Source organism: Oryctolagus cuniculus, chromosome 7 (assembly GCF_964237555.1).
Source record: "Oryctolagus cuniculus chromosome 7, mOryCun1.1, whole genome shotgun sequence".
Taxonomy (NCBI): Eukaryota; Metazoa; Chordata; class Mammalia; order Lagomorpha; family Leporidae; genus Oryctolagus; species Oryctolagus cuniculus.
This window is the reverse complement of record NC_091438.1, coordinates 59,101,598-59,124,689: the sequence shown is the minus strand read 5'-3', so window position 1 is coordinate 59,124,689 and position 23,092 is coordinate 59,101,598. Positions and strand designations below refer to the sequence as shown.

Here is a 23,092-nt window from a genome sequence, read left to right as displayed (position 1 = left end):
GCAGCCCCCGAGAGAGCCGGCCGGCGGTGTGCCGCTCCCCTGCGGAAGTGGGGAATGTGGCCAGGGGGAACTGCCCTTCCACGGAGGTGGAAGGGATAGTAGCCAACCCGGGAAGAACCAGCAGCAAACCCGGGGAGGGCCGAACAGACGAAAGAACAGCGCAGGGTCCTGTGTCGTTCCTCCATGAAGAGGGGGAGCGACATAATGGTGCCGTGACTCGGATATGAAGCCTAGGCAGGGTCCTGTGTCGTTCCTCCACGAAGAGGGGGAGCGACATAATGGTGCCGTGACTCGGATATGAAGCCTAGGCAGGGTTTAGTGTCGTTCCTCCATGAAGAGGGGGAGCAACAGTAACTGTTTCAAGTTCTAGCTCCTCTGATACCCATCAAGCTTTCTCACCTGGGAGGCAGCACATGATGGTTCAAATATTGGTCCCTACACCCATGTGGGAGACCCAGATTGAGTTCTGGGCTCCTGGCTTCAGTTTGGCCCAACCCTGGTGGTTGTGGGCATTGGAAGAGTGAACCAAAAGATGCTAGATCTTTGTTTCTGTGCTTTCTAAATAAAATTAAACAAGGGGTGGGGGTTGAATTTTTCTAACAATAAAATGCTTCTGAAAAAGTGTCCCAGATCTTGGAGTGTTTAAGCAGAAACTGTCCATAGAGGTGTAGCAGGAGAAAGGAGCAGGTGTCACTGAACTCCTTTTGACTCTAAGGTTGTGACCTCTTTTCTGAAAAGGGAAAAAAAAGTCAGTGCACTAGTTGAAGAACTGAACTAGGCTTCCCAAAAAATAACCACCAGTTGGAGATAGGATATCTAAGACTAAAAGTAAAGAACTGGTCCAAACAGACCCATTTGTAGAAGTCGTGTAGTGTTCTCCACTCGCTTCCATGGACTCAAATCCCTACTTGGAGTTACCCTAGACAGCGATGGCTTCCCTCTGGCCAGAATCCTCTCCTGCTGGGGCTGTCAAAAAGCAAACCTACCTGGAAACAAGGACTCTGCTGCCCTGTGACCAGTACTGTTGCTACTTTTACCAGTATCTCTACTCTTCCTGATAGAAGTGGAGCCGCTGACCCCTAGGATTCTACACCTCCATGCACAGCCCACAGTTCAGGGCCACTGTGACCAGGTACTCCACTTCTCATCAGTTTACTCACACAAACACTGCCTCATTTTTGTGGTTCTGTTGGTTCTGTTCCTATAGTGGTAGCCAAAGAGACACACGAACAGTGAGATTTCCATCTTTATTCTCATCCTCACATTTCCATAGACCTCCTTTTTTTTTCAGTGTGGAGGAGCTGAACCTTTGGGCCACAACTGCGATCTCTATTGCTGGTTTTTTAACAGTCATTCCCAGGAAAGGGTGGTTGTAGCAGCCTCTAACCAAATGTCTGCAACACCTATACTACTATTACCTCCCCTGTGTCACAGCTGTCAAACATGTAGCTTTGAGCCCAGTTCTGTGAGCTTGGGGTCACAGCCCTCCAAAGTCTTGAGAAAGGTGGAATTAGCCCCAAATCAGACACCAGCTTGAAGCAAAACTTGGTCCCCAGGACTCGGGAGGAGGCTGTGGATTCCGAGGGCTGAGCGCTTCACTGATCCTACCACACTGGCAGGGGCCGAAGTCCAGAACTGGCCTTTAGGTCTAGTCTCTCGCTCACCACAGTTCTTACTTCACCGACTTTTCCCTTGATTTCTTCTGTTTCTTCTGTTCCTCATATTCAAGTATTTTCTGTTGGAAGTAGCCTGTGGATTCAGAAACAGGCATGGGAGACGTCTGCTCAAACTGTCACAAGCTCAGGAGTGAGGATCAGAAATACCTATCTTTGCACCCCACTCCCCTCTCAGGCCTCTAGAGGCCCAAGTACTCAGTTTGGCTCCAAAAGGCCCACACACAAAGGGAGGGCACTCAGCAGGAATTAGTTCTAAACTAAAAGAAGCAAGGGCCCAGTACTTCTAGCTGATGACTTAACAAAATGTCCATCCATGAGGCATCATCTCAGCCTTGGGCAGTAATCTCAGGTTACTTCCTTTCGGCCCTACTAATAGAACTAACAGCTATTCTGTGGGCCTCTGGAGAGAAATACTCTTTCCTCCACCCCCTCCATCCCAGAGGTGATGCTGTGGGATTGGATGTTTGGGGGCTGTCACCAGATACCTGCAGGAGGAGTTTTGCTCTTCTCGGCCTCCTGGATGAAAAGGGAGAAGAGCTGTGTCTTCACAAACTTCTTCACGAATCGGCGGTTAGTCTTGGAGGTCAGAGCCTTACAGAAGGGCCGTTCTTGGAAGTGGCCTTGCCCACTGGCTTCCCGCTTGATGTAGGAAGCATAGTGGCCTACAGTCTTGACAAAGAACTGAACGAAAGGGCCTGAAACGTGTTCATTCACTTGTTCTGAAGCTACAGGGGACACACAAAGGCCATGTCAGGTGGAAAGCTCTTGGGGAAAGTGGTAGGGTGGGGGTCATAGTTACTGCTGACTAATTGCAAGGGGAGGCTGGATCTGGGTTCTCTGCCATTGCTTAGGAGAAATATAAATCTCTTGTCCAGACTTGCTGCAGGATCTAGGTCTCTGGGGCTGTGCTAGGATTCTGAGTGAATTCATTTTAATTCGAGAAGGGAATTGTGCCCTTGAATGTCCTGGAAAACCCCAAAATAAGAGGGGCCTAGGACTTACTCTTTAACTCATTGATCCCTTGGCTAAGAGAGTCTAGGATGTCATCCTGAAGCTTTGGTGGCAGGATGTCTTTTTCATCACCAACCTAGAAGACAGAGTCAACCCAGGGTCGAGCAGTCAAGGAGGAGGTGTGGGGTGAAGGGAGGCATGAGTGTGCACCCCACTCCCCACCCCCAAATAAGCTGGGCGTAGGAGAGAGACAGCCGAAGCTCTGCCTTCACTTCAGTTTGGTTCTAAACCTCGGCAAGTGATCCCCTTTTATCCCTGTGGTGCCCGGGTTACATTCCTTGCCTGAAACACACCGACACTGAGTGCCCTATAATGGAGTCCTCTGGGTCTCTGGACTCCTTGAGAGAGGGAAGGTCGTCAGTGCAGATCCCACTCAACAAAAGTGCTGGTGTTTGTTAAAATTAAGTGGAACACAGGTGAGACTAGTGGTTGAGTCAGCAGGAGACCTGTGGGGCTCTGAACCCAGCCACTTACAGACAGTAAGAAGGTTCCTTCATGCAGATCCACCAACAGGACCTGAAATAAACACAGAATGGCTATACCTTGGAGAACTTAGCATCCCCCTTTATGCCCAAAGTTATCCCTTCGGGTAATGTAATGGTAAAATCAACATCTTCCATCCTCATTTCCTGTCTGGCATCCTCATCCCCACCAATCCCCTCCGGAACTAGTTCCCTTCCTGGGGAAAGGGTGTATGTGTGTCTAAGGAAGGGGATAGGAAAAAGAGCTAAGAAAGAAAATGCAACATGGGGAAATCACAGCCAGTCACTCCCTGAATACAACACTGCTCGTAGTGATTACTTCCACAAATGCAGCATTTAGCATATGGCATGCCTAAGTGCCTTACACAGTGTCTCATGGAATCCTCAAAACAGTACAGCTGTCGTCAAGGCTGCAATTTCCTCCCTACGGCTGTGCTCCAACTCCCTGTGCTCTGGTCAGCTTCAAGAGAGAGGTGCATGTGTTTTGATCTTTTAATGCTTGCCACAATTTTATGAACAACTGCCTGGAGTTCTATTTAAAAGTTCCCTCAGTGCTTTGGGCCTTCCAGCAGGAGCCTCAGCAAGGAAAGGAGATGAGCCCAGGGTCAAGGGAAAAAGGGAAATAAACGAACCCCAGGCCGAGAGCAAAAGAGAAAAGAAGTGAGGGAGGAGATCATGCGTCTAGGCTGCAAGTGAGACAAGCATGGGGCTGGAACTCAGAGGACCAGGGTTCTACCCACCTGCCCCTGTCACAGCCTGAGGGGTCTTCCAATGAGACCAGAGATTACAAGTGGGCCTCCTGCTGGCATATCTTTGATCCTCAGAGTATTTTTGAATAATTTGATGAGTTTCCAATATTTAAATTGAATTCCCATAAAATTTGAACTTTTGACCTCTCTTGAAAAGTCAGAAACTTGAACACTGACCCATATTTCTGAAGGATGATCATCAGCTGCCCCCTTCAGGCAAGCATGCGGTCACCAGTTTGCCATAATCCCCCAGATCCTGGGTTGGTCATTTAGGACCCTGTGTTGGCCTCATCTTTCTGGTTTATGACCTTAGTTTGACAATAGGGTGTGAATAATCCCTCTTTGCTCCCCCTTCTTTGAAATACAAGGAGGAAAAAAAGTATGCCAAAAACAGAGTGCGCACTGTAATTATGTATCACCAGGGGAGAAAAGTTGAACTAGTCCAGGCCTGAAACCACTTGTATACATAGGCTCAGATGCCTTCATGTAGAGAAAGCTGTTCATTGGCCAGGGTGGGTGGAGGGAGGCTGGGAGGAAAGATATGTTGAAAGACTAATTTTTTTTAGATTGTTCCCAGAAATCTTTCCAGTATTGGGGTATATTATTGCCTGCAGAGTGATCCCTTCCAAACAGCTTACAGGGAAGGCCAAGGGATCCCCTTTCCCCCAGCACACACAAACATGCACCCTGCACACATGGCCCTCACTCCTCCTCCTCCCCTGCCCATTTCAGAGCACTGATGAGGAAGAAAATAGGCCAAGTCTCTTGGAGGGCAGGAACCTTGGGTGTCTTCCTGCCTGGTCATTGTGGGGAGGAGCCACAGCTTCCCAGGAGCTGGAGTTGCAGAGTCAGGAAGTTTCATAACTTGTGGGGTTGGGACATTTTAAGTTTTATTGCTAAACACGGGGCTAATACTCTCTCCCAGTTAGTCACATGGCTAAGGGTGGTTCAAAGGGCATGTGTACTCAGCAGTCCCAGGGAAGGGTGGGAGGGCCAGGGAGCAAAGAAGGGAAACAGCCTGCTTCTAGCTCTCCCAAGAACACGTCTCATAAAAAGGGCTTTGGTTGTTTTCTGTGCCAGGTCTCACTGTTCCTTATGTGGCCTCAGATGTGTCAACTGAGTTCTCTGGACCTTAACTGTCCCTTAAGTAAAATGGGAACCCTCCCTTGTAGGGCTGGCTCCACACCTCTGCAGCAGTAGCTTACTTCCGAGACTCCACCTCTCCCCTTTCTTGGCACAGAGGAAGTCAGTTGTTAGCCAGGGCAGATGTTCCCCAGTATCTCTCTAGTCTCGAATGCTGTAACATACTATCCTTTGGAAGTTCCCACTGACAAGCAAAACAGAGCACATGCTTTGAGTTTTTCTTCCAGCATCAGGGATATTTCTTGCTATTGATGGCCACTTTCATACCTGAGCCCTCTGGTTGGGTCAAGGACACTGCCAAGAAGTAAGAAGCTAAGAAAAGTCAAAGGGAACTCAGCCCTGTACCCTCCATAGCCACCTGGGTACTGAGCTACTGAGAAAGATGGCTCTTGCTGCAAAAGACTCATTGTTTACAGGCCTATGTTACAGCTCACGTCCAAGGAATCCGAATGAGTTCTAGCGGAGTGTGTGTTACACATACCAGCTGTGCCCATCCAATTCAGATGGAGGTGGGACATCCCTTAGGCTTTTTTGGGGCTAGCTGGTGTAGGACAGTCTGATGACCCCTGAATAAGCTGTGTGTCACCCCTTCAGCCCAACAGGAAATCATTGAAGGTGAAAAGACCAATGCTTACTGAGCATCAAGTACATGTGGCAGCAGGCCAGGAGTCTTACACAGGTTCTGTCCCCCAGAACCCCTAGGAGTTGGACACTCATCCCCACATTACAAATAAGAAAGCGTGGCTGAAAGAGGCGGAGTGATCTGCCACAGGTCACCAATCACAAATCACACAGCAGGGCTGGGATCCAAATCACGCACCCTTCTTGTTGCTCCATACCTCTTCCATGGGGCTGTCCATAACCTCCTGCAGGAAGCGCATCTGCACACCAACCATGAAGGGGGTTGGGCAGCAGACGGTAGCGAGAAGGCTCTCGGGGACAACAGGGATGTAGGTGTGTGCCCAGCTGAAGGGGTAGAGGAGTGCGGCAGTAGCGTGGATGCACTGAGACAGGGTGCTGGGACAGAGAACAGAAGTGAGAGAATGAGAGGGCCCCCTGCACCTCCACGCTGCACACCCACCCCTCACAACCCACCGCCACAGGAGCTTCCAGAAGTGCAACTCTGGGAGCCCTGCGGCTCACAGAGCTTGTAACCACCTGTCGCTGGGAGGGGAGGGGCAGAAAGCAGGAGAGGCGGCCAGGGCACCTCCAAGGGTGAGGCCTCTATTTGATCCTTCTTTCCCTGGTCCCTCAGTCTTCTCAACTCATTACTGACAACAAATAGAAGTGGCCCACAAGAGGGGAGGGAAGAAGCTGTCTCCTCCCTCAAGCAGATCATTGCTTGAGCCCTTGCGGAGCTCGTGGTGCCGTGAAGACAGACAGGGACACACTGGGAGCTCCGCCGCAAGCCAAAGCCTTCTTTTCCTCTTTATGTCTGCACCCTCCTGCCCAGCCTTGACCTCACACAGCCCCTGGCCACTGGAGCCCAGGTTGGTGCCTGAGTTAGCCTGGGAAATCCCTCACTTCCAGGAACCTCTGCCGGGCCATTCCCACACGGAAAGTCCCACAGAGGTGGCTCCTCCAGCCTTTCCAGCCAAGCACTGCTCTGGTGTCTTTGCTGCCCAGGTCACAGCTCAGCCTCCTTCCTCAGCCTACCACACACGCAGCCCCACTCTGTCTTCCCTCTTTTCCACCAGCTTCCAAGGCTCCTCAACACTCCAGCCAAATCGCCCCCAAGCCAAGGCCAATAAAAACACAGATGTGGAAACCTTGTTTCAGTTCTTTGTATCGGGACTGCACGTCCTGAGTTAGAAAGAGGAGTTCTCTGAGAGCCTAGCAAGAGAGCAGGCTGACTGCAGGTTCCTGCCCTGCCTGGCTTTGGGGGTCTACAGACCCGGAGCTGAAAGGAAGTGAGGGGTAGTGGCAGGAGGGAAGCCCTGCCCCCTTTATTTCCTGACCCCTAACTTGAGCAGGGAGGGCCAGAACCCCAGCTGCAGCCACTATGAATCTTCCATACAGGCCAGGCATGGGAGAGTCACTTCCTAAGTGAAAGACCATGCCGCTCCCTGCGAGGAGCAGCCTGCAACAAGTTCTTTCTCAGTTATCACTGATGTTTCTTAGAATTCTCACCACGCAGAAGCCACTCCCTGCCCAAACTTCCTCTCCTCTGACACCCCTGACGTCCACCTGACCCCACCCCACTTCTGTTTGTTCCCTAAACATCTTTGCTTTCCCTTCCTTCCTAGAAGATAGAACCAGGGCTCCCAGCCCAATGTCGTCGGTTCTCTCCCTCCTCAGATAGGAAGGTCAATCCCCTACTATTTGTATTTCTTTTGTGTTCTCCATTCTGCCACTTTTCTCCCCATATCTTTCTTGGACCTGAAGGCCCTCGGGAGGAAACCAGTTCATGAAAGCACCCTGCTTCAACTACACGCAGGGATACACTCAGCCATGAACCTAAGAACAGCTAGTGCTTACCACTATGTGCCTGCAGGGCGCCAAGTACCTCGTGTGTCTGATTCCTTCTCTTCCTCTCCACGGCTTTACGAGGTAGGTGTAATCACTTCCATTTTATAGATAATGACTTCAAGAAGTTATTAATAAACTAACAAAGGGGACCCTCCTAGCTAAAGGCGGAAGGAGAGCAGAGTTTGAATCTCATTCTGCTGATTTTTCTGGGCTTACGCTTTCAACTGCTAAGCAATTCTACAGCCCCTGAGGTCAAGGGCCAGGTCTTGGTTGTGCCTTCCCAGTGCCAGGCACTTGACAAACAGTAGACACATCATAAATGTTTGCTCAGTGAGTAAATAAATGGGCTTTGCCTCTGTCCCATCACAGATGTTCCTGTCCTGTTCTCCACCCTCCTTCCATCCCTCCGTGTTGCAAGGGCAGCATCCTGTCTACATCCACCCTAACCAGTCCCGCCTGGGCTGTCCCAGGTAAAACTTCATGCCATTCTCAGAGCTAAGTCAGGGACCTCCTTCCAGAGCAGACAATCAGATCCGGAGGGAGGGGCAGGGGAATGTGCAGACCCAGGAGCTGGAAGTGGGAGGGTGGGCATGTGGGGGTCCTACAGTCGCACTCCCCCCCAGAACCCCTGTCTGTTCTCTGGAACCCAGGGGTACCAGCCAGTCCAGGCGAACGGTGCAGTGGCTGGGCTCACCTCAGCCCTTCTGCTAGGAAGATGATTTTTCTCTCCAGCACTGCAGAGGCAAAGATCTGAAGAATCTGCTCAAAACGGAGGCAGTCCAACAGAGAGCTAAAATCCACGTGTTCTAGATGGGAGTCCAGGGGCCGTGTCAGTGAGATGAACTGTGGGGAAACCAGGCCGAAGGGGAAGCACGTCACAAAATGGCGCATGCCCCGGGCTGCTGGGCCTCACCTCCACGCTCCCCGCGGGGGAGATCCATGCCGCCTTTCGTCCCCTGCTTTTCTCCTCTGCTCTGAGGCCAGTGAGAGCGGCAGCTTTGGCAGCGTCCACATGTCCCGTCCACCACTGGCCCCTGTCCCTGCACTCCACCGCAGCGACACCTCGGGCTCCTGGAGCACATCTCGGCCTTCCTGGGTGGGCCTCGCCGCCTGCGCTGTCCACCTGCCTTCATTCCCATCCTCCTCCAGGCCCCAGAGACCCTCCCCAGTCCCCTCACACTTCCCCATCTCTCTCCTCAAGCGAACCCCTGTTGCTTTGTTCTTTTCCTCACGATGGTATCATCTTTAATCATGTATTTAACGGTGTGTTGGCTCATTTAATGTCTGTCATCACTGTGTACCCAGAAAATGGCATAGCGCGGCACATCACAAGCACTGGGTACTCGTATTTCCAAGTAAGTGAAAAGCCCAAGGCTCCCGCCCTATTTTTCCACAGGGAAGCCAAGGTGCAGAGGGGCACACAGGCTGTCCTCCATTCCAGGGGCCAGGACTGGAATTCTAGACCAATGTACCACTTGCCATCTCACTCTGCTCAGTGCCTTGAAACAACAGCATCCCCTTAACTGTAAAGCAGTTTTGTGTGTGTGTGTGCAAATTGCTGAAATCTTTACTTAGTATAGAGTTGGGCTTCTGTGTACAAAGTTAATTGAAAATGAACCTTAATGGAGAATGGGTCTGGGGAGGGGAGAGGGAGAAGGAGGAGGAGGAAGGGTGGGAGTATCAGTGGGAGGGTGAGTATGGTGGGAAGAATAACTACATTGCTAAAGTTGTACTTACGAAATCTGTATTTCTTGAAAAATAAATTAATTAAAAAATAGCATCATCACGTGGTGTGGGTGGGGACTTAGGAGTGGGGATGGGATAGATGGAGGCCTGTAAGGTGGAGAAATAGGACAGATGTGGGACAATAGGGTGGGGTGTCAAGGCAAGTGGCTGCTTAGGGGATCAATGTACATGGTTTGTTGATGACAAATAAAAATTCTGATTGGCTTGAAGAGTAACCAGGTGCTGTGGGCATCAGGTTAGAAGGAAAGTCTGGCTTTGATTTTTTTCAGCTCTGCCAATAATTCTAACCAAGTGCCAGTCCCCCACCTAGTTCAGTTTCTAGGTACTTTGACCCGGTGAGGGGAAAAACCAGGGTGAGCCCACCCAATCCAGCTCGTCCTGCTAACCTACCTCAGTGCCTGAGTCGGGGATGAAGCTCTTGAGCGTGACCGTCTTCCCAGGAGCAGGGAAGGCCGCCTCTCGGAGGCCCTGCATGAACGGGTAGATGACGGCCATGGAGATCTGATGCCTCTTCTCCACTTCATCCAGGATCTGCAGGGAAGCCACGGCTCAGAGGGCGCCCCTGGGCTGGGGGCAGAGAGCTCACGGGCTCCCCAAGCACTGTCGGGCTCTCACGCTGGTCCAGCTACTCCTGCTGTACTTTGAGGCTCCTCCACCAGCTGCTTCTCTCTCTGCCTCCTTGGCAGAACTTGTCCCACACTGAACAATCTGCTGCTTTGAGCCTGCACACCACCTACTTTCCCCCCTTGCCTTCTATCAATCCATATTCCCCTCTGTCCTAGCAACACAACACCACCTTCTCAGGAGGTGTTGTCATCCCACACTTATTTGGGCGCCATTTCTGGTTGCCACTCTGGTCATGGCACAGGTGCACAGGCACTCAAAGGACCCCCAAAGCAGTCAGAGGGAGTCGGAGCCCCTGCCAAATGACAACAGCCCTCCTGTGTGTTCGGTGCTCTGCCTTTAGGAAGATGCCTCTCTTAAGGCACCTTGTCTGAGCCCCACTCCAAGCTGCGAGATAGGACAGGGAGGGATCGTCACCTCCATGGGATGGCTGAGGACATGGAAACTCAGGGCGGAAACCTCCCGAGGCTGGGCCTGCTCCAAGCACTTCCTAACCCGACCAGAGTGAGAACAGCGGCTCCCTCCACAGCGGGAGGCAACGGTCCCCTACATTCAGCCTTCACTTTTCCCTAAAATCAAGTCGTGCCCAGGTCCCTCAGCCTCGGCTCTCCCAGGTGTGCCTTGATGCCTACCCAGGCTGTAGGGGAGGGTGCCGCTGAGGGCGGGGCTGGCAGGAGGGCAGCGCCTAGGAGCTGAACAAGCCTAACAGGCCCCTGGGAATCCCGCTCCACTCCTACCTTGGAGAACAAGCCAAAGCAGCCGATGCAGCTGATGATGCAGTACACCTGGGGAAGGCGAGGGCCGGGGCCGGCGGGCTGGAGGGGACAGAGAGGCACCTTCAGGGTTGTACCCTCCCCAGGGGCTTCTGCCAGCTGGGGCTGATGGGGCACAAGACATGGGGAGTTGGGGGTGGGTCACATGGAGCAGGGCCTGGCTACACAGGGACTTCAGTCACGGGACAGGCAGCAAGGAGGTCAGAGCAGCCACCAAGGTCAAAGGAAGATGTCCCTCAGGGGCCAGCAGGCTCATGGGTAAGCGCTGCCACCTTCAGGGCCAGCAGGATCAGGGGCTCAGCAAAGAGAGGTGAAGGTGAAGGCAACTTGGAGACTCCCCCTGAGACCCAAGGATTGAACCTAACTGCCCAGATCCTCACCTCTGCTCTGGGAGGCCCTGGGGTCTAAGGCAAGCAGGCCTGGCCCGAGAAGGCAGGCAGAGGAGTCAGTCGGAGCCTTTCCCAAAGAGGGGAGCTGTTGAAAGCAAAAGCTGGGGGGCAGCACAGACCAGGCATGGCCAGCAAAGGTCCCCAGGGGGACTGAGGAGGGGCATCGTGTCCTCATTCTTGGGGGTGGGGGTTGCAGAGTGGGCACTAACATGGCAGCAGGTGCTGGGCTGGGCTCTCTCTCTAACCACCACTGCCAGGGAGGCTGTGCTTTTGTAACTGAGACTTGAGGGAGCCCAGCTGTGGAGCTGAGTAGGCTGCAGAGAGGAGGGGGCAGTTCTGAGCTGCACAGACCAAGAGGCGCCTGCAGTATCCAATCTTCCTGCTCCCATCCACATTGGTCAGGACGAAGGAGAAGGTCTCCCTAAGAAAGAGCAGACAGATGGGCAGTGTCAGAGGCTGGAGAGGAGGGCCGGGGGCTGCTGACCAAACATGGCAGCAATAACACCAGTAACTACTAAGTGCTCATTGGTGTCAAGCTCTCAATGCATCTCCTCATTTAGTTCTCAAAACAACATTTTGCTGCAGGTTCAATGATTCTTCCTCCTCAAAATGAAGGAGCTGAGGCTCTGAGAGGGTGTTCTTATCCAGGCTCATTCAGCTCCAAAACAGGGAAACCAAAATTCAACCTCAGTCAAATTCCAGGGCTTGAGTAAGGGCCTTTGCTACACGGCCTTCTTAGAGGCCACACTCTTCTGGACCTTCTGCTAAGTCCAGCTTCTGCCAGTGGCAGGGTCGAAATGAGTGATTACTGCTCCAAGGACAGGCAAGCAAATTTCAGCCATCTTTGGACAGAGGCAGTCAAACATGGCCTTGAGGGACCCCAGACAAGAGGCTTAGAAATGAATCCACTCTACTCGCTGGCAGGAAATTAGCATAGAGCCCAGGTGAGGGGGACCACAGGAGCCACATGGCTTCTTCCTGTCACTTTTCCCCCTATCAGATGCCCCGTCCCAGGGCTGAGCAGTTACCTGGGATACTCAGTGAGTGGGGCCCACTCATTCCCATCTGGGAAGCAGAACAAGGGGATGGCTTTGAGCAGCCGCTCCTCTTCCTCCTGCTGGCCCCGCAGCAGGTTCTCCCGCTAGAAGGAAAGGGAAAAGAATGAGTGGATTGTGGAGGTGGGAGCAGGGGCGAGAGGAGGGGGCTTGAGGGCTGCAATCTGAGGATAAGCTCTCCCACTGGTATGGGCAGCAAAGCTTGCTTCTGCCTGTCACTCTGCAGTCTGCCTTCTGGGGTCTGGCTGGAACGACCCCCAAAGTTAAGACAGGCCCTCCTGGGTCCTATCGACATGAACTGAGTTAGACTTCAGTGTCTTGAGGATCTGTGTATTCAGGAAGGGAGTCGGGGCCACCGTGAAGACAGAAAGGCCCCGAGATGGCCAGCCCTGTGGGAAGATGACATCAGCGAGATACCACATCAGAGAAGAGAAGCGGCCAGCTCAGTTGCTGCATCTGTGCACAAAAGGGGTAAACGAGCCCTTTCACCCTGGGCATGGGCACACAAGAAGGGACCCTGACAGAGTCTGAGGTCTGCCCATCAGCCAGGCGCCTGCCCCACCCTCTCCCTCCCACACAGCCGAGGGAGGGGATCCATTCCAGGAGGACTGGCAGAAGGTAAGCTTCTCTGCCAAGATGGGTGATGGAACTTGAAAGAACTAGGAGGTCCCAAAAAAGGGCACAAACTCTAGGCTTGCTTCCCCGCTGGCGAGCCTAGTGCAGACCTAGATTTCTGTGGGTGATAACAGAAACCCAGGGCTGGGCTGAGAAGGAAATGGAGAGCCGTGAGCTCAGAGCGCAGGGCAGCTCCGGACTCAAGCCCAGAAAAGATGGGAGAAGGAGAGGGGACCTCAGCGCCACCACCATGCAAACACTCCCATGTGCTCATCTGCTCTCCTCCCCCTCCTCTCCCCTCCCCCCACCCCAGGTCTTACCTTGGGAAACTGGTAGGTGATGGTGGGCTCATAATCATTCGCTAAAAGCTTTTTTTTTAGGGAAACCACAAGAAGGTATTCAAAGAAATGCTGTCCTCCAGCGAAGTTGGGCAGAGGGTGTTCCTGGGCCCTTTCTGGTTCCTTCACAGCTTCTTCCCGATTGCCCTGCGGAGCTCCTGGAACCAAGACACGGGGGCCCACTCACTATCTCCTCCACCCAGTCAGTCCCAGAGCGGAGTCTGGGGGAATCCGGGCAACTTCCACGCCTCAAGGCCGCCTCACCAACACCAGATACCCACAGCCTGACCTGCACCGGCGGTCACGAAACGGGATCAGAGCCAAGTGGGCAGTTTCCACACCTGCCCTGGGAGACCTGAAAGCACGGGGAGCTGGCAGGAGGGAAGAAACCACTGGTGTGGAGCCAAGGAAATGTAATACAGAGGCCGCGGGCAGGCCCAGTGCCCGGGGGTGGGGGTGGGGGTGCCAGCCTCCGCCTGCTCACAAGGTGCCCCGGGCAGTCCTGGAACCGTGTGCCCCAAGAGAAAACTGGGACTACACAATCAGAACAAGCCCACGGTACATGTGACCATGAGCTCCAGCAACCCCCGCGGCGGCACGGCCCACTCCACACACCAGCAGGGAAAACTTCCCTGCCTGTCACATGGGGGCCCATGTGGAGGTGGAGACACAAGGGAAGAGGAGAAAGGAGCATTTTAAGGAAGAGACAGCCAGCCCATCGAAGACGACCACCCTACACAGAAGGAAGTGGGTGTGCAGTCCTGACCTGCTCTGCGGCGAGGAAGCCGGTTTCGGAAGAGCCTTAGCGCCCGGCCCACCACTTGTCCTTCCATCTTCCTGGACCTTCAGGGCATGGAGTACCCCCCTCCCCCCAACACGGGCTGCCTACAGAGAGCCCGCGAGAGGAGCTGCTACGTCAGTCCCTGGCCACAGGCCCCTGCTGTTGTCCTCGGAGGCGGGGAGAGCAGTTTCCATCCTGTGCACCCTTCCGGGGAGCAAGAAGGATGTGCCGGGGGCCCAGGAGGCAGCCCGACGCAGGCACTGACAGAGGCAGCATCCTGGCACCGCCGCTCAGATCTCAGCTCCTCCCAAGAGCCCCAGGGTGTGGTGAGAGAAAAGGTCATGAGCAAACACCTCCGCAACCCAGCTGCTTCCAGGCTCAGGGCTTTGAATTCTGGGTGCTGAGCGCATGGTGAATTTCCTACAACCTTGGGACAGTGAAGAACGCCCGATAGCATCAGACCGTGGCTACTGGAACCTCACTGGTCTCGGGACAGGCATCTGATAGCCCCGTAACTTGGACTGCGGGACTTCCACTTCTCAACCCGGCCAACAGCAGCCAGCAACCCCTGCAAGGTCACCTGCCACGCTGCCGAATGTCCAGGACTTCGGGACCCCAATCAAGAGCACATGAGTAAACACACTCCCAGAAGCTGGAATGCCGCCGCCTTCCCCGGATTAAGATAAGTAAACTAGACGTGATAACTATCTGAATGCTTTAATTCTTCTAGAACAGGAGGGAACCCTGGGAATCAATAGAGACCCCACAATAGAGACCTCTCCCACTGGTGAAGCCCAAAGCAGAGTCTAGCTCATTCCTGCTCTTCCAGGAATACCTCCAGTGGGGAACTTCTCACCCCCGGCAACAGTCTGGGGCTAAGGCAGAGAGTTCCGTCACTGGGACCTGTTCCAGGGCTCCCTCAGATTCTCTCTTCCCAAATAGGAAGCCCTGACTCAGGAGACTGACCCTGGGCTAGCGCAACTGACCGGTTGCATCAGCAGCCTGAAGGTCACTTGTTGGAAAGCATCTGGGTGACCTCCAGCGACCCCCACTCCTGCTCAGCCTTTCGCCCTGCAGGGCCGCATCAACAGTTCTGCCCATGCTACAAGAAGAGCTGCTAGCTTATTTCTGTGTCTAGAGATGGGGTAAGAGAGAATAGCAATAAGTCGCCTAGGATTCTCACAGAAGCCCCTGAATGAAAACAATGCATGGGGTCAGAAGAAAGGACTTTTACCAAACTGCCTCAAAGATGATGCAGGAGGCAAAAGGGTTTGGTGCCAGTGTCTGCCACCCCTGCAAAGAGCTGGCTGCCCTCTGGAACAGAGCAGGGTCGTGGAGTAGGGGAAAGGCTACCTTCCTCCTAAGAGTGCTACACCTGGGTGGGCATCTGGGGCCGAGGCTATGACACCCAGGTTTGAATCTTGACTCCACTTCCCACCCTAGCTTCCTGCCAATGCACACCATGAGAGGCAACAGGGGATGGCCCAAATGCATGGGTCCTGCCACCCACATGGGAGACCCAGATTGAGTTCCAGACTCCTGGCTTCAGCCTGGCCCATTTGGGGAGTGAACCAGTAGATAGGAGATCTCTCGATCTCGATCTCTCTCTCTCTCTCTCCCTCTCCCTCTCCTTCTCCCCCCTTACCTCAGTTTTTAAATAAATTCAAAATATTTTTTAAAGCGCTTCAGACCTGGCTTTACTGGAACTAGTAAAAGCCGGGTCTCAGTGGCCCAACCATGACTCCTGGGGGAGGCCCAAGGACAGTAAATAAGGATGTTAAGAAAGTTGCAGTGGGAGGGGGAGTGAACCAGAACCCTCAAAGCCGTCATCCACGCCTTCCTCACAGCCTGCACAGACTTGCACAATCCTCACTGCCTGGCTGAGAGACAAGCATCTTCTTGATGCAGAGGGGGAAACTGAGGCATGGCATGATTCACAGCCTATTTAACATTTACAAGATCTGCTGGAGGTAGGGGGGTTATGAAAGCCTCGTGTGCACCCTTTTGTTTCCTGGGTGCCCTCCACATCAAACACCGCACAGGTTTGCAAAGGATTTTGAGAGCCAGGATCTTCTCGCTGGTCTTCCAGGGCCTCAGGAAATCATGCCTTTTCCTAAATCCTTCGGGCAGCATTTTCAGCCCATTTCCTCCTGCTTTATCAGGACAGGCAAGACAACAGCAAAACTCAGAAAACCTTGACAACAACAACAAAAAAAGGAACTCAACTTTGGAGCAAAGGCCCAAGAAATGTAGCAAAAGACTGCTCCCCCCACCCCTGCCCAACAGAAAAGAGCAAGAGAAGACTGGCATCCATCATATAAGGTATTGCATTTAATCCCCTGTGCCTGAGAAAGGAGTTATTATCCCAAATTTGAATTCAGGAGGGACTCACCCTTTCTGGGGAAGTCAGGAGTCAGGTTATACTTGTTCCTCCACCAGGAAGCCCCTCCCACAGCTACCTGATTGAAGTCCCAGAACTCTGCAGAATATAGGTGAGGGGCCTTTGGGAACCTTGGTCTGAAAAGCTGACCCTTCCTCTTCCAGCTCAGCTTCTCTCGGCCCACAGGGACCACCACACCACTCCTCACCACTGGGATTATTTACACTCATGCACACACACACACAGTCCCTGCTAATGCACAAGCCCTGAGGCCAGCACGGCCAAAGAAGAAGGGCACACTTGGGCCTGACAGGTGCTACTCCCTAGGACAGCTAGCGCTGACTGCTGTCTCCAGGTCCTCGAGGTCCAGGAAGCTCCATCAACAGCCTGTGTTGGTGCACAGGTGGACTGCAATGACTGGACTCTCTGGGCTGCAGGGAGCAGCCCCCTTCCATTCAACAGACTCCCCAGGAAAACAGGCAGGGGCCCTCCAGCTGCAGCCTGCTGGCTGCTCCAGCCACCACCAGTCCCTCTGCCCTGACCCGGATTCTCTGACCTCCTGGTCTAGACCTTGAGCCCTGTGTTCAGGAGGAACAGCAAGGATGGGGAAGGACCAAGAGCAGAACACACTGTGAGGTCACTGCAGGTCAAGGGAGGCACTGACCTCACTCACCCCCTGGGGTAGCCCCAACTCTGGGGCTTGCCGCAGCCCAAAGGGTCTCGCTGGGCCTCTTGCCTCACCAGTGTTAGACCGGGTGGGTGGTCTAGGAATGACCCCTGTTCCTTCTCCTTGGAAGACAGGGTTCTGTGCGCACAGCCTTCCGACACTAGTGGTTTGCAGCAACACATTTGCCCAGTGAATAAGTCAGTGAATTCCTGCCTGCCTGCCTTCTGAAGCCCAGCGCTCCCGTGGAGACAGCAGAAACCAATGCTGACTTCCAGTCAACCCCAGCATCCCCGACGGGAGGAATTCGTCCCACTTCACCGACCCGGCCTGAGGGGTGAGGCACGGGTCATTGATCTAGCTTCCCGGGCACACTGGACCCGGGACCACGCTCGGCCCCCTGCAGGGCGCTCCTGCCCGCCCGGGGCTGGCGGGCCACGTTAGTCCCGGAGCTCCGCTTTCGTGGCCCGCGGATATCAGCGGGGCCGGGACAGGCTGGCTCCCAGGACTTGGGCAAAGGCCACGGCAGAGTGGGGCGGCGAGGAGGGGCGGGCCCGGGGCCCAGGCTCTCGGGGCACCCTGCGGTTGCACCACAGCTTCCTGGATGAAAGGACACGTGGCTCCGGGGCCCCACAACGGTTTTCTCGGGCCAGCCGCCTCCCCGGAGCCCCCGCAAGTCCTGCCCATCCCGCCGACCTCTGTCCCCGCCACCTGCTGACCCCCTTCGCCTCCACCTGCGCGCGCGCTCCAGCTCACCTGGCCCCGGACCAGCCCTCCCGAATCCCTGGCAAACGGCTCCCGGAGCCGAGCTGAGCCTCCGCGCCGCTCTGGCCCCGCGCCCGCCCCCAGCCAGCAGCCTCCGGTCCCCTCGCCCCTGCCCGGCGCGCCCGGGCCCGCACTAACCCCCGCGACCGCGCTTCAGTCTCAGGCTGGCTCGAAGGCGGCGGCCGAGCCCATCCATGGCCCCCGAAGCGCCCGGCGCCCGCTCTCAGGTCCGCGCCGGCCCCGCCCCCCAGTCCTTGACCTCCGCGGGCCCCGACACTTTCGCTTTCACGCGGGGGGTTGGGGGGCGGGGCTGCGCACCTTCCGGGCTCCGGCCAGACGCCGGCGCACCTGGGCGGGCCCGCTGTGCCCGGGCCCCTGGCGGCGCGGCGTGGGGTGACGGGGCGCTCGCCCGGCGTCCGGGAGGGGCGGTGCCTCGCGTTCCTACACCCGGCGAGGCTCGGCAGTGCCCCGACGCAAAGGGCGGCGGCTGAAGTCACCCCCTACCTCCAGAGCGAGGGCGGGGATGTGCACCTTGCAGCTGGCTCCCATCTAATCCCAAAAGGGACATACCTTGAAGCTCCCTCCACCACTGCCCCTGCCGCTGCCTCGGCTCCTGGCCGTCCCCAGGCGTATTACTAGGTTTGTCCTCTTGCCCTGCGGGCTTTTTGAGGACCTACTGAAGCTGCGGGTCTAAGCCCAGAGCCTGCCTTCCAGCCAGTCTTGGTGCTAGGGCGGGTCCGAAGCGTCAGGTCCACCCCCTTGCTGCTACACCGCAGAGATGTGAAAGTTAGGGAATGGGCAGCTCTTTGTTGTGGGACACAATTTAAGGGACTGTTATTAGCACCACTGTTGCTGCAGTCTCTACTCCTGTCCAATCCCTATCCAACCCCAAATCCCAGTGCAGAGCCCTTCCATTCCTTCTCCCGCTTTGCACCTGCACTGACTTCCAAATATGCCCTGACTGCAAACTTCAGTTGTCAACTAGGAAGGACGACGTTCTGTGACTGCTGTCACTTGCTACTGCGCCTTGAGCCTGGCTCCCTTCTGCCTCCCACGAGGAAGACGAGACCGGCAGAGTCCATCTGAACTGTCACTGTTCACAAGGTTTCAGCTTCTGTCTCAGGAGCCGGAGGCAGAGGGAAGAAAACACCAGAGCAGACATGTGTGTGGTCCATGGAGCTTTGCCCCTGGCTTCCTTGTCCCCATGCTGCCTCCAGGTGACTCTGGTTCTAGACTATGGGTGTGCGGGAGCTGGGAAGCCAGCCCTAGTATTAAACTGTCTAGTTTTAGCACAGAGTTTCTAAAAGTTGACTTTATTCTGGGCATGTGCAATTTTGTACTTAATTACACAGTGCATTTCTGTTCCCTATTCTGTGTGTATTAACACACACAAGGACAGTTGTTTTCCAAGTGCCTTCTCCTGGCTGGACCATGTCTTATGCCTCTCTGGATAAGAACAGCAGTTGCTTTGTTGACTATTATCCTGCCTTAATTTTCTCAACTTATTTTATAGCATTCCCAACAAAATTGTACCCTTCCTTTAAAAAAATGAAAGGAGAAGGGTTGGTGCTGTGGCATAGCAGGTAAAGCTGCTGCCTGCAATGCCAGCATCCATTTTGGGTTCCAGGTTCGTGTAGTGGCTGCTTCACTTCCAACCCAGTGCCCTGCTAATGACCTGGAAAAAACAGCAGAAGATGATGGCCCAAGTGCTTGGGCCCCTACTCCCCATGTGGGAAACCTGGTTGAAGCTCTTGGCTCCTGGCTTTGGCCTGGCTCAGCCCTGGCTGTTGCAGCCATTCAGGGACTGAACCAGTGGATAGAAGAAGATCTCTTTCGTTCTCTCTCTCTCTCTCTCTCTTTCATTCTGACTTTAAATAAATAAATAAATCTTTATTTACAAAAAGGATGGAGAAAAGCATGCACATGTGCACCAATAAAGACAAGTACTATACAAGAAGGCTCATAGAAGCCTTATCTGAAATAGCCTTAAGCTGGAAAGAATCTCACATGCTCGTTAACAGTAAAATGATGAGTTGCAGCGTATTCATACAACAGAATGCTACACGGTTGTAAAAAGAAGAAAGCCACTGCTGTATGCAGTAATATGGCTACACTGTGCAAACATAACCTTGACCCAAAGAAACCAGGCACAGAAGAGCATATGATGTAAGCATCCACCCACAGAGAGTTTAAGACAGGCAAAACTAATCTATGGTACAAAGAGCCAGGATGTGTTACCTTTAGGGAGGAGAAAAAAATAATGATTGGGAGAATGCAGTAAGCTTCTGGGGTGCTGGTGATGGCCCATTTGTTAACCTGGTGCCAGATATACTGTGATCATTCTTTGCTTATGCTTGATGAAGCTGTAATTTTAAAAAGTTTTTTTAAAGTCTGTGTTAGGAGGTTAAGGTGCCATTGAGAGTAGTGAGGAGTTGGAAGCTAATCGAGAATCAAATGAGAAATCACTAGGATGTGAGCAAGTAGAGTTAAGTATAATCTACATGTTTGAGACATGTAGATAACAACAGGAAAATGTTGGTCCACAGGTTTCAAGGAGACTTGGGTTTAAAGTGGTTTGTTAAGATGGAAAAGGTCAGAGTGCATTTGTGGGCATAGAGACAGAGACCAGAAAGGGAAGGAATTTAAAGTGCAAGAGTGTGTGCAGAGAGAACTAGGTCTGAGAGAAGTGAGGAAGGGCAATCAGAGGCTTAAAAAGAAGTCTGACTTTAAATGGGAAAAGGGAACATTTTCCTGTGGGGAAAACAAGAGGCGTGGATGGCTAAGGATGTTGAAGATTTTATAGGTGAGGAAGTGGGGAGTAAAGGAAGCACAGGAGGCTTCTGTGTCTGCTGAGACAAAGGCTCTTTGACTTCTTCTAGCTGGGGTCCTCCACTCTGTCCCACAGGTTATTTCCCAGAGTCTGGTTGTGGAATGGCAGAACATGACCCCAGCCTTCCTGTTCTGAAGGTCTTGAAAGAAAGCACACAAATAAGTTTTATCCAGGGAGGAAGCAATGGCACAACAAAGTGAGCTTGGGCGTCTGCGACAGACAACTTAGACTTGGCGTCCCTCCGCCTCTTACTTGCCTGCAGCCTTGGGCTAGGCACGCCCCTGAGCCTTGCTCTCCTGAGATAATAAAATCACTGCACAGTGTAGCTGTAGGGATTAGAATGAATTTATTTGTAATACAAATTCTAAACTTCACGTATCCCTTTAATCCTCAAATAACTGTAGTCTCAGCTCCATCTCTTTTAACTACAGGAAATATGGTCTTTACCAGGCTCTTGTCTCCAGGTGTTTCTGAGAAACCCTAAGAAAAATTTACTCCATAGACTGCTTCTGGTTTGTCATCATAAGTCATCATAGAGACACAAGCCACTACCTTCTCCTTCTCAGTTCAATCCGCTTATCTCAACCAAGACTATCACTGTTCTCCCCAGCACCATTGGGCCCACAGGACATTGACTCTACCTTCAATTCCGTGCACTGATAGTTGAGATGTGAAGCAAGGCTTGTGAAGACTTTGCTCTGTGATAAGAGGAGCAAAGGAGGACTTGAAGGCAAAATAGCACCGCTTTCAGGGTCTGTACAGGGATCCTTTTCTGGGCATTTCTCTGCCTACTCCAAGACCTGCTCCCAAGTTCCTGGAACTGCTGACCTGGCTCCAGTGGAAGCACTTTGGGTCCAGCATGTCTCCAGATGCACACATTTCAAAATGATTAACAATGGCAATACTTATTATTTTCAAGGGGAACTTGCCCCATATGTAGAATCTGATTTCATCCTTCAGCACAAAGACACAAAAATAACAACAGCAACAACAAAATGCCCCCTCTCTCAAGAATGGGCCCATCAGGACAGAATGACCCCATTCATAGTTCTGTACAACTCTTTCCTCTTGAGATGAGCAGAAGCTCGGGCTATGTATCCTTCAAGCCATCTGAGGTCTTGGCTTCAGATCTCCCATGAGAAACAACTTGAACGACAGCCTATGCTTCTGCCAGAAACAAGAAATGCTATCCAGGATTAGGAAAGAACATCCAAATATTGGAAACAAAGATGACCTTTTATGCTACCACAAGGAGTTCCTGGAGCCAACATCTCAAATCTCTCTCTTTTAGACCAGGGTCTTTGCTCTATACTTGAGGACCAAAAGTCTATTGGGATGCATTCATTCACAAAGTCCGCCTTGACTGAAGTTCCTGTGTGATTGATTCTCCTTTGTTTATTTTCTGGCCTTGTTTTCTGCACTTTGTCCCTCCTCATATCATCCTTCCCGTTCTTTCAAAGTGCCAAAGTCTTTTCAGTCCCAACATCCCCATGCTGATCCCTCTGCTTAGAATATTCTTTCACGAGCTCCACGCCCTCCAACTTCCATTCGTCCTTTCTATTTTGTTAAAAGGACTCTTTCCTGGGGCTGGCACTGTGGTGTAGTGCGTTAAGTCGCCTCCTGCAACACCAGCATCACATGTGGGCACTGGTTCAAGTCCCATCTGTTCCACTTTCCAATTAAGCTCCCTGCTAATGCTCTTAGGAAAGCAGCATAAGATGGCCCAAGTGCTTGGGCCCCTGCACCCACATGGGAGACCTGGATGAAGCTCCTGGCTCCCAGCTTCAGCCTGGCCCAGCCCTGACCATTGCATTCATTTGGGGAGTGAGCCAGCAGATGGAAAATTTCTCTCTCTGTCTCTTCCTTTCTCTCTGTAACTCTGCCTTTCAAAATAAATAGGTAAAAAAAATTTTAAAGACGTCTCCTGGGGTTGACATTGTGGTGTAACAGGTTAAGCTGCCACCTGCAGTGCCGGCATCCCATGTGGGTGCCAGTTCAAGTCCCACTGCTCCTCTTCCAATCCAGCTCCCTGCTAATGTGCCTCAGGAAGGCAGTGGAGGATGACCCAAGTCCTCGGGTCCCTGAACCCACGTGGGAGACCCAGAAGAAGTTCCTGGCTCCTGGCATTGGCCTGGCCCAACTCCAGCTCTTGTGTCCATTTGGGGAGTGAGCCAGCAGATGGAAGATATTTCCCTCTGTCTTTCTCTCTTTCTCTAGCTCTCGCTCTCATTCTCTCCCTCCCCCTCTCTCTCTCTTGTCTCTCTCTCTCTCTAACTCCGCCTTTCAAATAAAATAAAATACATCTTTTTTTATTTTTTAAAGACCTTTTTTGGGAAGACTTCTTGATGCTTCTTCCCATTAAAATGGATCCAACTGTTACAAGTCACACTGCTTCCTTTGTTTCCTTAGGAGCATTTAAAGTATGTATAGTCACATGCGTATGGCTGAGATTACTGTCCAGCACGCCTCTCCCTCTCTGGAGTCATCACAAGGTGGCATGGATTGTGTCTGGTTTGCTCACCTGTGTCGCTGTTGCCTGAACAGTGCCAAGCACACTTAGATACTCAGGAAATGTGTTGAGGAAAGAGATGAGTAGTCTTCT

General features: G+C 52.9%; 1 protein-coding gene and 1 long non-coding RNA gene across 7 annotated transcripts; one reads left to right on the top strand and one right to left on the bottom strand.

Moving 5' to 3' along the window:
* Positions 1 to 1,233: 1,233 nt before the first annotated feature.
* DENND2D (DENN domain containing 2D) lies at positions 1,234 to 18,030 on the bottom strand. Of its 5 annotated transcripts, XM_051856168.2 has the most exons (13): positions 17,799 to 17,930; positions 16,244 to 16,330; positions 13,053 to 13,228; positions 12,091 to 12,203; positions 11,414 to 11,483; positions 10,638 to 10,715; positions 9,667 to 9,807; positions 8,225 to 8,373; positions 5,901 to 6,078; positions 3,162 to 3,203; positions 2,679 to 2,763; positions 2,162 to 2,401; positions 1,234 to 1,749 (listed from the first exon to the last, which is right to left on the bottom strand). In XM_051856168.2, exons 1-13 carry the CDS (start codon positions 17,854 to 17,856, stop codon positions 1,673 to 1,675), a joined length of 1,494 nt encoding a protein of 497 aa, XP_051712128.1. In that variant the 5' UTR covers positions 17,857 to 17,930; the 3' UTR covers positions 1,234 to 1,672. The 5 variants fall into 5 exon arrangements, with proteins under 5 accessions (XP_051712128.1, XP_069933984.1, XP_051712130.1 ...); XM_070077883.1 differs by lacking the exons at positions 16,244 to 16,330; positions 17,799 to 17,930 and adding an exon at positions 17,979 to 18,030; XM_051856170.2 differs by lacking the exon at positions 16,244 to 16,330 and having other exon boundaries at positions 17,799 to 18,029.
* Positions 16,036 to 18,952, top strand: LOC138850580 (uncharacterized). Of its 2 annotated transcripts, none has more exons than XR_011390532.1 (2): positions 16,036 to 16,173; positions 17,029 to 18,952. It is a non-coding gene; the product is annotated as an uncharacterized lncRNA (long non-coding RNA). The 2 variants fall into 2 exon arrangements; XR_011390533.1 differs by having other exon boundaries at positions 16,039 to 16,173; positions 17,033 to 18,952.
* The last annotated feature ends 4,140 nt before the right edge of the window (positions 18,953 to 23,092 follow it).